Source organism: Xyrauchen texanus, chromosome 2, assembly GCF_025860055.1.
Source record: "Xyrauchen texanus isolate HMW12.3.18 chromosome 2, RBS_HiC_50CHRs, whole genome shotgun sequence".
Lineage (NCBI taxonomy): Eukaryota > Metazoa > Chordata > Actinopteri > Cypriniformes > Catostomidae > Xyrauchen > Xyrauchen texanus.
In genome coordinates this window covers 38,672,253-38,690,201 of record NC_068277.1, presented here as the reverse complement: position 1 = coordinate 38,690,201, position 17,949 = coordinate 38,672,253, and the positions used below count along the sequence as shown (strand labels likewise).

The following is a 17,949-nucleotide window of genomic DNA, read 5'->3' as shown; positions in this document are numbered from 1 at the left end:
CTGAAGTCTCATGAATGCTCATGATTTCCAAATTATATTGCAAAATTACAATTCCGTCTTTAGGCGTTAACCTTTTTAATAAGGAAAACATTACGAAGTGCACCTTTAATATGATTTATTACATATTTTTAATATGCCACAACAATAAAACCACCTACCTAATATTGTGTAGGTCCCCCTCGTGCTGCCAAAACAGAATAGCATTCTTCTCACCACAATTGTAAGAGTGGTTATTGGAGTTACCCTATACTTTGTCAGTTCAAAACAGTCTAGCCATTCTCTGTTGACCTCTTCATCAATAAGGCATTTCTGTCCACCGAACTGTCGCTCACTGGATGTTTTTTGTTTTTGGCATCATTCTGAGTAAATTCTAGAGACTGTTGTGCGTGAACATCCCAGGAGATCAGCAGTTACAGAAATGCTCAAACCAGCCCATCTGGCACCAACAATCATCCATATGATTATCTAATCAGTCAATCATGTGGCAGCAGTGCATAAAATCGTACAGCTACAAGAGCTTCAGTTAATATTCACATCAACCATCAGAATAGGGATAAAATGTGATCTCAGTGATTTGGACCGTGGCATGATTGTTGGTGCCAAATGGGCTGGTTTGAGTATTTCTTTAACTCATGATCTCCTGGATTTTCATGCACAACAGTCTCTAGAATTTACTCAATGTTGCCAAAAACAAAAAACATCCAGTGAGGGACAGTTCTGCAGATGCAAATGTCTTGTTGATGAGAGAGAGCGAGATCAACAGAGAATGGCCATACTGGTTTGAACTTACAAAGTCTACAATAACCCAGATAACTGCTCTGTACAATTGTGGGGAGAAGAATAGCCTCTCAGAATGCTATACTGAGATGCGGGTTGGCGCTGTTTTGGTGGCACGAAGGGGACCTACACAGTATTAGGCAGGTGGTTTTAATGTTGTGGCTGATCGGTGTATATTATTGCATTTTAAAAGAAAAAACAGTCTTGGAAGTGTTAGCAAACTAACATTTATAATAATAGCATTAATGTACTAAAGAACACGATCTTAGCCTAGTAATGCTTAAAGGGATAGTTCACCCAAAATACAAACTTTTGCTGAAGACAAACAAAGATATGTAGAAGAATATTTCAGCTCTGTACAATGGTCCTTACAATGCAAGTGAATGGTGACCAGAAATTTGAAGCTCCAAAAAGCACATAAAGACAGCATAAAATACTCTAGTGGTTAAATCACGCTGTTCTCCGCAGCATTCACGTACAACTCACCACGTGCCCCACCAATAGCAAGAACCACATTATAACGATCACAAGGAGGTTAACCCAACATGACTCTACCCACCCTAGGAACAGGGCCAATTGGTTGCTTTGGAAGCCTGACTGGAATCACTCAGCACACCCTGGATTCAAGGATACCAGGTGTCGTAGTCAGCTGAGCTACCCAGGCCCCCAAAAAGGATTTAAATATTGATTTGTTTCTCACTCACACTTTTTTGGCTTCTAAAGATATAGATTTAACCACTGGAGTCTTAAGGATTACTTTTATGTGATTTTTGGACATTCAAAGTTTTGGTCACCATTCACTTGCATTGTATGGACCTAAATATTTAAGATATCCTTCTAAAAATCTTTGTTTGTGTTCAGCAGAAGAAAGAAAGTCATACACATCTGGGATGGCATGAGGGTGAACGTTTAGGCGAACTATCCCTTTAAGGTTTTGAGCAACTTCAAAAAAGGTTCAAAGTTCAATTACCAGTTAGCAGTGAGCCAGGAATTAAACACACAAAGTTGTACATATTAAACAATACAGCATTACACCCAAAAAAACATGCAGCAGTCTGGCAGACCTTACCATCATTAAAAACTGTGTCTTACAACTGAAGATTGGCACTTTTGGATTGGATCTACAATCAATTGCCAATCAGTTTTCATACTAGTAATTGTAGGTACTTTAAGTATAATTAATATATATATATATATATATATATATATATATATATATATATATATATATATATATATATATAAATATATAATTCATACAGTAAAACGTATGGTATATGTATACCCCGCTGCTTATCTATTTAAAAACACCTATGATGTATTTGAGTGTGTGTTGTTTTAAAAAAAAAGAGGCGGCGCACTTGTGTCCATTTCTTGTTCTTGCAGTTCATATTGATGTTGGTTATGCTAGAGAAGAGCTCGTCAGCAGAGATGGATTCTGGAAGGCGTGTCAGGAACTGAGCGATGTGGATGAAGTCCATGTGTGCGAGAATGTCCTCGTAAAGAAGCAGGATACCAAGTGCTGTGCGGAAGAGAAATTCCTCGCCATCTCGACAGAAGACATCCCACACACGACATGCAATGTCCAGTGGGAGGGATTTACTGTACAAAGTGAAGATCCTACACACAAAAACAGACATCTGATATACACATGACAAATAAATCTGTACCTTATGAGACTTAAATATAGTGCAATTACGAGAGACACCAATGATCTTGCTGTCAATTATGTACATTTTCCGTGTAGCAATTTGAATCTAGAGTCTTTTAGTAATGAAATTAAAGGATAAGACTTTAAGATGTGTATGACTTTCTTCTGCAGAACAAAACAAATATTTTAGGAAGAATTTCTCAGCTCTGTAGGTCCATACAATCCATGTCTTCAGAAGTGATATGATAGGTGTGGGGTAGAAACAGATAAATATTGAAATCCTTTTTTTCCTATAAATCTCCACCTTTGACCAGCCCCAACCAGTAGGTGGCTGGATGTGAAAGTGGAGATTATTGTAAAACTAAGACTTAAATCTTAATCTGTTTCTCACTCACACCTATCATATCACTTCTGAAGACATGGATTTAACAACCATAGTTTTATAGATTACTTTTATGCTGCCTTTATGCCTTTTTTGGATGTTCAGAGCTCTGGTCACCATTCACTTGCATTGTATGGACCTACAGAGCTGATATATTATTCTTAAAAATCTTTGTTTGTCATACACATCTGGTATGGCATGAGGGTGAGAAATATATTTCACCCATTATCCCTTTAAATTAGACAAATGAATGTGCGTGCAACAGGTGCACAAGAACAGGAAATAAATATAGGAAATGAACAAGGAAAAGATGCTAAATTAGGACTTTGAGACTTTTTCTCTGTGTCAAGAAATTATTAACTGAATTTACCAAAAAGCAATTATCTAAATTATTTAAAATACTTACCAGTCAATTAAATAAATATCAGACGACAGGCTGTTATTCTTAAAATGTGCAAATAGCTTTGGTAGATTTTCTTCAAAAAACACTTCAAATGCTGCAAAGTATGTCAACATCTAGGAAAGTGAGACAAATGTATAGGGATCATATGAAGACTTTTGTCTAATTATTATAATCTCATTGATAACACGGCTTAAAAGATTACGTTCACATAACTTTATGCAGCTATGAGTGTGTTCAATTTTTAAAACTCACAAGGCTGTGGTCTACTCTGTAGAAACCAATTTGACAAGGCTTGTTCAGCAAATTAGCAAAAGCAATGAAGGCATCAGCAGTGTCCATGTTGAGGATCAACACAGCAGCAATAAAGGACATTCCTTGCACCTGCACATAAAAACATAATAGGAAAAAAGTTCCTAGAATAGAGATTCATATTAACGAAGCTGACCCTGAGCTGCTTGACAGACAAACCTAACCAGTGCCATTCACAAAACAAGCATCTCCTCTTACCCTTAAAACAATATCCTCTACCTCTAAACATCAGGGGCCCTCATAAATAAATGTTGCATATGCCACTTCAAGCTCACAATAAAAAGTAAACTTGACGTGAAAATGTGCGAATCGCCACGCAAGCTATACTCCTTATGTACACACACTTTTACTAGTTTGTGAATTGGCGACTTCAGCTGGATAAGTAATGATCTGAACGGACTAATTATAAACTCTGCTTTTCATTAAATACACAACATTTAGAATAAAAAAATGCACTCATTAAGCACTTGAACCAAAATGAATCGTTATCAAATATAAAACAAAAGCTTGCACATTTTATTTTTAAAAAGCTCTTAGTAATCCAAAGATTTCAGACAATAGTTTAACACTGCACAAATCGGGGGCCTGGGTAGCTCAGTGAGTAAAGACATTGACCACCACACCTGGAGTCGCGAGTTCGAATCCAGAGCGTGCTAAATGACTCCAGCCAGGTCTCCTAAGCAACTAAATTGGCCCGGTTGCTAGTGATGGTAGGGTCACATGGGGTAACATCCTTGTGGACACTATAATGTAGATTTAAGCTTGCAACAATAAAAAATGGTCCAGGGATGAGATATATTATCTGAAAACAAGTTAAAAAAAATTTAAATAATGTTTCTCGGGTTAATAGATCTTGTTTAAAATGTTACTCTAAAACAAGACAAAGATTAAGAAATTATTTTTCGCACCAGCATCTAACTTATGGGCACTTAAGGCATTAACATTCTCTATTATCTCCTGTGTTCATACGGTAGTTTCTCTTACCATTAATCTGGGTAGACATGTGTCTGGATGGCGATATACATATGGTGATTGTATGTTAAGTATCGTAAAAAGAGGCATTGTACATGCCATACATGGTTATTTTGGGCAGGAGACGTGTTGGGAAGAAGTCACATGCATGTATGAGCAATTTTCCGCTAGCTAAGATTTCTAAAGTGAACTTTGCATAGGTTCTGGCATACGTATGGTTTTATAAATCTGAAAATGTTTGTGCATACACAAAATCTGGCTTTTGTGCGTACGCACACTTTTAGGATGAAATCTAAGCAGAGTTTTATACACGAGGCCCCAGATCTGTGTTAGCAGCCCAAACTGCTAATATGCATGCATAGATGCAGATTAACTGCACTGTTCACAGACAAATGTTAATGTTTATAATTATAATCTTAAATAAACTAATAGCAAACTTCCACCAAAGCATTTTCATAAAAATAATTCAGCTTTTTGACATTTAAAATATAAATTTGTAATTTTGCACCTATAAAAGGTAATCAAGTGAGATAACAGACATGAATGGACAATTTGACTGAATAATGGAAAAGCCATTCTGTAGCATTTCTACAAGTGGATAATAATTTATCTTTGACTTTTACACCTACAATCTATTTGTAGTTGTAGATGCAAAAGCTCTTTGACACCACAAATGAAGTGGTCTTTGAACAGGATGTAAGAGGGCCGTGCAGAACATATAGCTGTAGTGTTACACATATGCAATATAATAAGGTCTATTGCTTTTTTGCATAATATAAATAATATTCTGTTCTACTCTAGCAAACCAGCTGTACAGCACAACTTTCCTGTATCTCAATAAAACATCTCTTCATATAATTTAATGCTAGAGAAAACTGACACTAAAACAACTGCAGGGGTATAGAGAGATGTTTTGTTTATGAATAGTGCAGAGATCAAGAGCACATTTAAAAATACACTTGAGTAAACAAGGAGTCTCTTACATATCCCACATCAGGACGATAACAGGTGTAGGCTCCCAGAATGCTGTGTAATACATCATGGTATGGACCCCCCTAAAAAAAACATACAAATAGTAATGCATTTTAAAAACAAATCATAAAAATATGATGTAAATTGTGATGTAAATAATTTAAATTGCAATACAGCAGATACATTGCACCATGTAGCAACTCATACTGTAATAACAAAGCATAATGTAATAACTGCACATAAGACAAATGTAATAAATGTTCAGAATGTAATAATTTTCTCAACACATAATAAAATCTGGAGCGCATAATGTAATATCGTTTTCGGATAATGTAATAAGCTATTTTATGGGAAATGTTTTACATTATGAACTCACTGTAGCAACTCAATGTAATCACAGTTCATAATATAATAACACCACACAATGTATAAGTGACGCAATGTTTATAATATAATATTTTTCTCTCAACAACATTGAGAACAAAACGTAATAATAATATATATAATATTAATAAATATATCATCACAAAATGATTACATTTTATTAATATTTTCTCTTAATGTCTACAATGTCATTGTCTACAATTAATAATGACTCATACAAACATGTTTTTGAGGAAAATTACTCTTAAAAATAACCCCTAAAAATCAACAATTGACAGAATTAAATGTTTTCAAACATAGGCTACATTAAATAATTGATAGACAAATCACAGGTAACTAAAATATTATGCATGTACAGTTTACATACACCTTTAATCTCGGTTTTTCACAGTTCCTGACATTTAATCGTAGAAAACTTTCCCTGTCTGAGATTAGTTAGGATCACTACTTTACTGTAAGAATATGAAAAGTCAGAATAATAGTAGAGAGAATTATTTATTTCAGCTTTTAGTTCTTTCATCACATTCCCAGTGGGTCAGAAGTTTACATACACTTAGTAGCATTGCCTTTAAATTGTTTAACTTGGGTCAAACGTTTTGGGTAGCCTTCCACAAGCTCACAATAAGTTGCTGGAATTTGGTATGTTAGATATTTAATAATTCATTTATTGATTTAATAATCATTTACTCAGTTTAATAATCAAAAGTGCAAAGCAATGGAAAAATTAAGCTTGGCTTCTCTAGGGAGAATTACAGCTACTTTCTGTCAAACTTTGTATGACCAAAGGGAGACGTGTGTGGAGGATACTTAAAGGATAACTTAATGAGCAGAGCTTGTGCCCAAAAAAAAGATATATGTGTTAATTTATGCTAGAAATTACATGAAAACATGCATGTGGACAGCCTTTATTTGTTAAACTCTATATGATTGTAAAGGTGGATATTAAAAGGAGGACTTTATGTCAGAGGCAGGAACTGCCTGGTGACCAAAAAAGGCAGATGATCCACGTGCGTCAAATTAATACAGAAGGTAAAGGTGTGATCTAATGTTGTAATTAGAACAGAGCCAGGAACTGGCTGCCTGAAAGAGGCAGAGGATCCATGTGTGTTAATTAGTAATAGAAACGAGCTGAAACAAATGTATGTGGGTGTGCACACGTTACCCATCTTACAGGAAAGTGTGTAACCAATGATTGTAATGAGGGAAAACATTTAATATACTAATCAAATTAATGCAGAAAATAATGATTGTTAGTTCATATAAAATATGTATGTTGATTACAGTATATTTTATGCATATAAAATAAAATAGTCATGCTTTTGCCTCCATTGAAGCAAGTTGGGTCAGGGTGATCAGCTAGAAGACGGTGATGATGAAACTACTGATTTTATTGGATGAAGAGGCCATCACTCAAAGAGAGAAGGTAGAACAGAAACTGTATAAAAAAAATGCCTGATTCTGAATTGTAATATTAGATGCTCCATGGACCACCTCGGCTTTGCCACTCTGTAATAAGTCTATTTTTGGAATCAGAACTTTGCGCCTCCGAGAAATCTTTGACTCGACTGTGCTTCGATGACTGTTGTGGGGAATCTGCCATGATATACAGTAACTGAGTCAGGTTTGTAGGCCTCCTTGCTTGCACATGCTTTTTCAGTTCTGCACACAAATTCTCAATCTGATTGAGATCAGGGCTTTGTGATGGCCACTCCAATACCTTGACTTTGTTGTCTTTAAGCCATTTTGCCAAAACTTTGGAGGTACGCTTGGGGTCATTGTCCATTTGGAAGACCCACTTTTGGAAGACCGTGCTTTAATTTCATGACTGATGTCTTGAGATGTTGCTTCAATATTATTTTCATTCCTCATGATGCCATCTATTTTGTGAAGTGCACCAGTCCTTCCAGCAGCAAAGCACCACCACAACATGATGCTGCCACCCCCATGCTTCATGGTTGGGATGGTGTTCTTCAGCTCGCATACACACACACACACACACACACACACATACACACACACACACACACACACACACACACACACACACACACACACAGCACTGTGCAAAAGTTTAAGGCACTTGTGAAAAATTTTGCATAGTGAGGATGTCTTTAAATATAAAATAAATAGTTTTCACTCAATGTCATACTAAGTCCAGCAAACATAAAAAGCTAAATCAATATTCGGTGTGACCACCTTTGTCTTTAAAAGAGCACCAATTCTTCTAGGTACACCTGGACACAGTTTTTCTTGGTTGTTGGCAGATAGGATGTTTTAAGCTTCTTGGAGAATTTGCCAAAGTTCTTCTATCTATTTAGGCTGTCTCAATTGCTTCTGTCTCTTTATGTAATCTCAAACTGACACGATGTTCAGTGGGGAGATTTGTGGGGGGCCATGACATCTGTTGCAGAGCTCCCCATTCTTCTATTCTAATCTTTTCTATTTGCAAAAGTAATGTTTGGAAGTTTATATTTCCTTTTGACACACTAAAGCTGAAGATATAAATAAACAATTTTAAGACAAATGCTTTTGTGAAACATCTTATGTGCCTAAGAATTTTGCACAGTACTGTGTAAATATATACATACACACACGCACGCACAAACACACAGTATAATATTCTGCATATTTTAAGATTGTATTTATAATTTTATCGATAAGCACCTCTATAGAGTTCACTTTTCTAGCAAACTAATGAGCTATGGACATTATAGGCCTAACTTTCCAGAGGTAAACATAACGTTAGATGACAGGTTGTTCACAAGCTGTTTTATTGACGTATTCCTGTGGTTGAAACACAGATTGAATGATTATACGAAAGACAGTACATTAATGTAAGTTGTACTGTATATTTTAACATGCCCTCCGATGTACATTCATTTTTTATTTCATGTTATAACTTGTATTAAAGAGCAGAAAACGACCAGTTCACTTGATGGCAGATACCGCAATCTGTCACATTCCACACACAGAGTGCCAAAACAATATTGATTCTTTGCATTTCATGAGAATATTGAGTTTGAAAGCTGAGACTTTGTTCAATCAAAAAATTCATTCAGAACAGTAACTGTTTTACAAAACAGTAAACATGTACTTGCGCTTCTCCACAAATGACTCATTACTCTCTTTCTCCCATTTTCTGCCCAATAAGTCCTTGTGATGGCGTAATGACTCGCCTCAATCCGGGTGGTGGAGGATAAATCAGTTGCCTCTGCATCTGAGACCATCAATCCGTACATCTTATCACATTATAGCGACCACGAGGAGGTTACCCCATGTGACTGCTTTCCCTAGCAACCGGGCCAATTTGGTTGTTTAGGAGACCTGACCTGTATATTTCAATCCAGTGTATTTCGTAGGTACTGTAGATTAAGACTAGATTTTAGGTAAAAAATATTTACTATTGTAAAGGAATACCAATGTTTTTATGCCTTCAGAGGATACTATTGTTTTGTGTTGGAAAATTATTGCAATGACAAAATTATTACTTTTTGGGTGAGTTCATAATATAATACATTTCCCATAGTGTAATAACCTATTACATAAAAAAAAAAAAACTTTATTCCATTATGTGCTCTTACATAATGTAATATTTATTTCGTTTTAAGAAACATTATTACAATACATTTAACTTATTACATTATGTGCGGTTATTACTTTATGCTTTATTATTACATTATGAGTTGCTACACACCGCCCCTTACCTGTTGGAATATACAGAGATTGGGAAAGGTTCGGGATATATCTAACTTTATCAGTTCTAGACTGGCCTCTCGATCAGCATGAGACAAGCCTGTATCTGAAAACACGCCAATTATTAATAAACAATAATTATGTATTTCAATAGCAGACTTGTCATGTGGTATCTGCAGGTTAACTGGTGTACATGTGTTTTAGGTAATCACAGTGTCCAAGCACATGTTGGACCATCTTTAAAGCAGCAGTTGGACTACATGGAATAAAAACTAAAACAAAATAACTAATTTGGGAAAATTAGAGATTGAAGAAAAAGAAAAAAATTATACCCCTAAAATAATAGAAAAATGCTTGGTAATAACCTTCACATTCTGTTTCTGTAGAAGCCGGTGGAGCTAGAAAGGTATTCCACTTCTCCTTAGCTCTTGCCAAACAGATGTTATACAGCTCTGTTTAAAACACACACAAATAATAATGTTATTTATGAGTAAAAATGCACATGAAAGTCATAATTGCCTATGCAAAGAGGCCCTCTGGTACTACACTAGGGTATTGTTGCCCCTTTCATTTAATAAAATTTGCTCCTAAAGAAAAAAGGTGTTTATGACCTCCAAAATGTCATAAACACATAAAAAGTTAATGCGTTGAGCCTTATTCATGAAACAAGAGCAGAACGAATTTCTAAATAAATTATGTAAATTGCCCACTGGATTGAATTCGTCAATTTACATAAATGCTTTTACATAAAATTTAGACAGAAATTAATTCTTGCTCATGTTTCATGAATAAGGCCCACTGTTTTTTTATAAACATGAAATAATATACAATAATAATAACAATAATATAAAACTAATTTCTCATACATATAGTCTTGGTCAGGCATGTAATCCTGTCTGCCTCATTTGCTATTCAATGTTCTTTGACACTCATTCCGAAACGTTCTTTCCCACTCATGTTTACGATACATCATGGTTGCAAAAAATAAAATAAAAATGAAAACCACAACAGTGTTAAAATAAGTTCTCATGAGGAATCTTTTGGACAACTACAAAAGCATGATTAATGTTGCCTTGCTTACCATATGACATCAATACATCTTTCATGTTTTTTTTTTTTTCCTCCCCTTTTCTCCCCAATTTGGAATGGATTTCCCAATACGCTCCAAGTTCTCATGGTGGCGTAGTGACTCGCCTCAATCCGGGTGATGGAGGACGAATCGGACTGTCAATCTGCACATCTTATCACGCGGCTTGTTGAGGGCGCTACCGCGGAGACATAGCACGTGTGGAGGCATTAAGCTATTCTCCGCAGCATCCATGCACAACTCCCCACGCGCCCCACGGAGAGCGAGAACCACATTATATCGACCACAAGGAGGTTACCCCATGTGACTACCGTCCCTAGCAACCAGGCCAATTTACTTGCTTAGGAGACCTGGCTGGAGTCACTCAGCACTCCCTGGATTGCAGGTGCAGATTGCAACTGCAGGTGTGGTAGTCAGCGTCTTTACTCACTGAGCTACCCAGGCCCCCAATGATTTCTTTTTTAAAATGTAGTTTTTAGGGTCTAAATTATGTGTGCAAAATGTTTTTGTTAATTGAGCACACATAATGTAGGACATACAGTACTTATAATCAAAAACTATCCAAACCAAATCAAGACACCGTTTGTATCCATAATGTATACAATCACAATATAATTAAATAACTCTTAATAAATACAATGTGACCACACAAACATTTACACTTTGGACATACTTTGATTCAGTTGTTTTCTGTATTTGCTTTTACAGAATGAATGAGGTTTGTGTGACTGAACATATACAGTACACACATCCATACCATCAGTGATGTTGAGTTCATTGCCTATTGCTAGACTCCAGACTTTGCCCCTCACACTCGGCGGTAGACCCTGCCACCACAAATCCCTCACCCTCTTAGTTGAACACCTGGAATGGTGACGATAAGGAGAAAGTCATTTCTATGCAAATATTTTGGTGTATATACTGTTCTGTTGGTTTCATTGTGCATATTTTCAAACTAGTTCTTAAATATTTTTTTATTTCAGCCTTTTGGCTCTTTTATTTCAAGGAATAGAAGAGACATGACAGGAAATTATGAGAAGAAGAACTGTGCATTGCTTGCAGAACATGTGCACTAAGTACTAGGCCACGTCTCTATTATTCTCTGAATATTAATTCGGTTAGAGCACAAGATGAAGTACTACCAAAACATTTTTGGCTACCTTGTATTATGTTGGACACCAATGTGAGACACATTTGTCTCTGTAGCTATATATGTGATAAATATTGGGTCTATATGATTTTTTCTGTGTGTGTATTGACTCACATGCTATGCCAGTTGGGCAGTATTTCTTGATTCCAGGTGAGAGCAGCATTGCCAATAGTTTCCTCTACTTTACACCTGTCCTTCAGCAGCTTCTTCCGTTTCTGGGCCTCTTTAAGCTCTGCACATGAGGAGAAACACACAAACACACCAGAGAGAGTGATTGTGAAACAAAAATGTATTCTCACAGGATTAAATTATATCTTTTACAACAGCACCCTCTAGAGCACAAAATGAACAAACAATTGAACGGACATCCTAAAAACACAAAAACAAGTCACCTCTCCTCTTGGCCTGAGCCACCATCTCCTCATATTCTCGTCTGTGTTTCTGGGCCTCTTCTTCGGGCTTTGCCGGAAGATTCCTGCATAAATACAGTGAAAGATGGAAGTGATTTCCTTATAATGCTAGGACAGTGCTGTGGTGCCTCTAAAATGCTCAGTCACCTACAAAGAATTTTTCATCTACTCATAATACAGGAATGGTTTCAGAGAAAGTCAAAAATATTACTGACACACACAAAAGCACTCACGCTGGGCGGTTCTCCAGTATAAGTGCTGTGGTTGAAAGTGGCTCAAAGTCCAGGTTCTTTCTTCCATTCTTTTTGGGAGATGTGGGATTGCCTGTGTGTCCACTCCTTTCATATTCCTAAAAAATACAAAATATAACTGATTTAAATTTTGTTCAATTAATTGTTTACTGTGGTGAAGCGACAGTAATTATTTTTCTCATATCTTTAAATAAACCTGAAATCAATTATACCCTTTAACACATTTCAACTGTGAGAAAAAAAAAAAAAACATACCGTCACTGAATCTAGCATTTATATACCACCAAATTGTCCACAGAATAAAAACACACAATATACACTTGATCAATTTTCTTCAAAACAGGTAAAGCCACTTGGTTGAATCGCACAAAAACATTTCCAGGTCACATTTCATCCTGAAATAAATAAATAAAAAATAAAAATAAAAATTACATAAAGAAAATGAATTTTGAGGATCATTAAGATATTTTGCAATCTGACATCCGAAGCAAATTTTCCCCACAAATTCCAGTGTCTGGTTATTTTACTTTTGAGTCTTTGTAGCTCCCAATTATTCTCAATGGTGATTCTCATTACTGTAAGAGTTTTGTGTTTTTTTTAATGTGCTTGTTATTTTCACAATGCAAAAAAATCTAAATAGTCCTTCAATATGCTTTAATTTTCTTCTTTAAAATGTTTTTCTTTTTATATATATATATATATATATATATATATATATATATATATATATATATATATATATATATATATATATATATAAAAATCAATATAGAGTGGTAGCCAAAAATATTGGCACCCTTGGTAAATATGAGCAAAAAGGCTGGGAAAAACAAATCTGCATCATTTATCCTTTTGACCTTTCATAAAAACTACTTTTTTTTAAATCTAGCCTTTAATTGAAGTAAAACGATTGAAACGGGAAATATCTCATTATTAAATAAATATTGTTCTCCAAAATGCACAACAACTCTGAGTCTTCTCTTATAATGCCTAATGAGGCTGGAGAACAGATAGCAAGTGATCTGAGACCATTCCTCCATACAGAATCTCTACAGATCCTTCAAATTCAGAGGTCAATGCTGGTGGACTCTCCTCTTCAGTTCACCCCACTAATTTTCTATTGGGTTCAGGTCAGGGGACTAGGATGTCCATGGCAGAATCTTGATTTTTTTTGTCAGTGAACCATTTTTGTGTTGATATTGATGCTTGTTTTGGATCATTGTCCTGTTGGAAGATCCAACCAGCGCCCATTGTAAGCTTTCTGGCAGAGGCAGCCAGGTTTACATTTTATATCTGTAGGTATTTGAGAGTCTGTGATGCCATGTATCCAAACAAGATGTCCAGGACCTCTGGCTGCAAAGCAGCCCCACAATATTAAAGATCCACCACCAGATTTAACTGTGGGCAAGAGGTACTACTTCATCTCTGTGTGTGCCAAACTTTTTGCTGCCAAAAAGCAATTTTTTGTTTAAACTGACCATAGAACCCAGTTGCATTTGAAGTTCCAGTAGTGTCTGGCAAACTGAAGACGCTTGAGTTTGTTGTTGGATGAGAGAAGAGGATTTTTTTCTTGAAACCCTCCCAAACAACTTGTGTAATGCAGGTGATGTCATATTTACTTATTTGAGACTTTCTGACCCAAAGACCCAACTAATTTCTGCAATTCTCCAGCTGTGATCCTTGGAGAATCTTTGGCCACTTGAACCATCCTCCTCAGAGTGCGTGGAGACAATATAGACACACGTCCTCTTCCAGGCCGATTCTTAAGATCTCCAGTTGATTGGAACTTGATAATTATTGCCCTGATGGTGGAAATGGGCATTTTCAATGCTTTAGCTTTTTCATATAGCCTCATCAAATTTTGTCAACAACCTTTTGCTGCACATCAGAACTATATTATTTAATCTAACCCACTGTGATTGATGATTAAGGCAATTTGGCCAGTGTACTACATCTTATTTATATCCCTGTGAAACAGGAAGTCATGGCTGAACAATTTCATGTTCCTAGACCCCAGGTGCACAAAAAAATTTAAAATATGAATGGGAATATACTTCAGATATATTTTACTCATAAGAAGTTCTAGGGGTGCCAATAATTATGGCCAACATGATTTGGAGAAAAATATTTATTTAATAATGAGATATTTCCCCTCTTTCAATTGTTTTATTCAATAATATGTTAGATTGTTCTGATTTTTTTAAATGAAATATCAAAAGGATAAACAATGCAGATTTTTTTTTGCACAGACTTCTATGTTCATATTTACGAAGGGTGCCAATATTTTTGGCCACCACTGTATATAACAATATATTATCTTGTTCTTGACAGATTTCGTTACATTCCCCAAGTCACAACACTTTTACACGAAAAATCCTAAATTACAAAAAAGAATCAATGCATAAAATAGTGACTTAAACCATACATTAATGTCCAGTCATTTCTATTCATACACAGGTTACAGGATATGTGCACATGCAGGAATAACAGGGGCCTTCAAAAGCATTATGTACCTGTGATCTCACTCATGGAAATCAAGCATATGCCTGACTTAGCCTTAATGCAAGTGCATGCTACTTAAAGCTGGACTATTTTTTTTCAATCACAAATGCATAGATACCCGAGTGGGGAAACAGAAAGATAATTTTTTCTGATAAAAATAAAAAATCCCTAAAATGGAAATAAATTAAATTATATTTCAGGCCTAAAATATGAATTTCAGAAGACAAAATCTCAGGTCAAATACAGTTTTTCTTGCCTCACATTATATTTTACAATATGCACAAACGCAAGAAGAAGTCAGACTAGCAGGAACGGAGAACAATAACCACCTTTGCCTTTGAATTCAATTTGTCATGTTGAGCACTACTGAAATTAGTGGAGCAGCTAAGTGCTTATGTTTGGCAGAATCGTTCAGTTTATGATACAAAGCGTGAAAATTGGCATGAGCAGTCTCCATGGGTCACTTGACAAGAAAATTGTCCGAGCCACTTGAAATTTCAAGATGGCGGCCATTTTTCAAGATGGCCGACACCTTAGTGGAGCAGTTAAGTGATATAGTGGTTTATTTGGTGATACAAGCATGAAAATTGGCATGAGCAGTCTCTGATGGGCACATTCATTGACTCTTTCATTAAGTTTCATCGTCATTGCTTCTCGTAAGGGGGACATTGCACTCATATCTTCACATATAAAGCACAAATCTTTCAAGGGCTGGGATCCTCTTGGCCTCTTGACATGGATATCTTTGGTATCTTCAGTGTCTTTAGCAGCAGTAGATGCTCTCTTTTGGGCCCTTTCCAGCTTTGTGTTATTGAACATATGTTTACAGCTTGAATGATATTTTTCTCTGTTCTTGTCAATGTGTTTTCTATGCCATCACCTTCATCTAGTCGGGGTTGGACTAAGTAAGATAGGCAGAGCATTGATCTTATGAAATAATGGAACATTTCTTGCAATGGTATCATAACCAGTACGATTGTGCTCTCTGTTGAATAAACTCGGATGAATGAGTTTTTCCTTGGTGTCCTGCTGACAAATGAAACATCTGTCCCAGTTAGTTTTCTCAACTGTTATGATGGCTTCTGCCATGTCTGCAGCAAATGTACAGGCAGAGGCCGAGTGTTTATCCTTTTACCAAGCACTTTGATGTATAGGATACAACTAAGTTCATGCCTTAACCCTACACTTAGTCCGATCGTTCATCCAATGCCATTTATATCCCGTGCGATCTGTACACCATCCGGTTAACTTAAACCCCCATTAACCTTGGCTCGGCTCTCCCGGGCTGGCACAACCTGTCAATTCAGGTGCGGCTATCTAACTGTTTTGGGGTAGATTAGACGGCATTTGGGATACTAACTTTACAATTAGCTGACATTGAACCCCACTCTGAGTTTAACATCAGTGCTATATCACCAGTGTGCCCTGGTAGTGCAGATATTCACTCTTGTCTAATCTATCTATAATCAACAAATCAACACAACTGTATTTTGATGCGTTAAAAGTTGCTCTTTAGAATAATCTAAAACATATAAAATAAAATGACTCCAAATCGTCCTTAATGAAAAAAAATATACATTTCTATCGGAAAATTTATCTTTTGAGGATCCAGGTGTCGGCCATCTTGAAAAATGGCCACCATCTTGAAATTTCAAGTGGCTCGGACATTTTCTTGTCAAGTGACCCATGGAGACTGCTCATGCCAATTTTCACGCTTTGTATCATAAACTGAACGATTAAATCACTTAGCCGCTCCATGAAATTATATATATATATATATATATAATTTCATTGTTCCAGTTTAAAAAAACATGGGTAAAATTAACCATGCTTTTACTATAGTAATATTGTACCAACCATGATTTTTGGCCACAGTTGTAATGCAGTTAACCATGGTGTTACTAGAGTAATATGGTGTTAATATAGTAACCATGTTTAATTATGTGGTATACTACAATTTTTACTGACAAAATACCATGGTGATACAATTTCTTTATGGTTAATTTTTTGAACCGTTGCCTTCTGGCCGGTGCTACAGAGCACTGAGCATCAGAATCGTCAGGCACAAGAACAGTTTTGCCTCAGGCTATTCATCTCATGAACAGTTAAAACTGCCCCATTTAGCAATAATTATGTGCAATACACAACCTAGTCTATTTATATTTATCTAAAATCTCCTACCTCTTCTGCCATTACATTCCCTTACTATCGGTTTATAACAGATCTGTATTTGTACAACACATTGCAGTGATACCCCTTTACTGTATGTTAGTATTTAATTAGGAGTGCAAATAGCATCTAACACTATTTGCACTTGTTGCAAAAAATATGCTTTTTGTTGCTATTTACACTTAGTGTACATAGCCACTTCATTTAACATTGGAAAAGTTTGTTTTTATTTTTTTCCAAGGCCACTGTGGAAATCAGCTATTCGTAGTAAGCCATGGTTAATTTATATTGTAACACTTTCAGCAAAAGTGTTCAATAACAGGAGATTACAGGTTTTACCGAAATAGAGTGAGCAGTATTTGCCCGGTCATGTGATTAACCATTTCACACACAAGTTTCTCCTGTACTGAGGAACCCCCGAGCACAAGTTTCTCCTGTACAGAGGAACCCCCGAGCACAAGTTTCTCCTGTACTGAGGAACCCCCGAGCACAAGTTTCTCCTGTACTGAGGAACCCCCGAGCACAAGTTTCTCCTGTACTGAGGAACCCCCGAGCACAAGTTTCCTTCTGCATGCTGTAATTATAAAAAAAAATTAAAAAAATCATCTTACCTTACACTTCACAGCAGAAGCACTGAAGGACAGATTATAATCACAGCAGGTGCACTGAAGATCAGATTAGATATTATCAAACATATAATGTGGTTTTTAGGTGTTTATAATAATTGATTATAATAGATAAGATGCAATCGTGAATGCGCTTGCCAGTGTTGTGCAGAAATTTGACTTCCTGCCAGATTCTGACTCCCCGCTACCTGATTGGCCTTTATTTCTAAAT

At 36.1% G+C, this 17,949-nt stretch overlaps 1 protein-coding gene across 3 annotated transcripts in view; it reads right to left on the bottom strand.

Moving 5' to 3' along the window:
• Window positions 1–17,949, bottom strand: part of tbc1d14 (TBC1 domain family, member 14) — a 35,652-nt gene that overhangs the window by 4,399 nt on the left and 13,304 nt on the right. For all 3 annotated transcript variants that reach the window (XM_052152016.1, XM_052152009.1, XM_052152025.1), the window contains 10 exons: window positions 12,424–12,539; window positions 12,173–12,255; window positions 11,895–12,012; window positions 11,388–11,494; window positions 9,909–9,995; window positions 9,555–9,649; window positions 5,478–5,549; window positions 3,466–3,594; window positions 3,217–3,326; window positions 2,139–2,397 (listed from right to left, as the gene is read on the bottom strand). In XM_052152016.1, coding sequence (XP_052007976.1) covers window positions 2,139–2,397; window positions 3,217–3,326; window positions 3,466–3,594; window positions 5,478–5,549; window positions 9,555–9,649; window positions 9,909–9,995; window positions 11,388–11,494; window positions 11,895–12,012; window positions 12,173–12,255; window positions 12,424–12,539 — 1,176 coding nt within the window. The remainder of the gene's footprint in view (window positions 1–2,138; window positions 2,398–3,216; window positions 3,327–3,465; window positions 3,595–5,477; window positions 5,550–9,554; window positions 9,650–9,908; window positions 9,996–11,387; window positions 11,495–11,894; window positions 12,013–12,172; window positions 12,256–12,423; window positions 12,540–17,949) is intronic.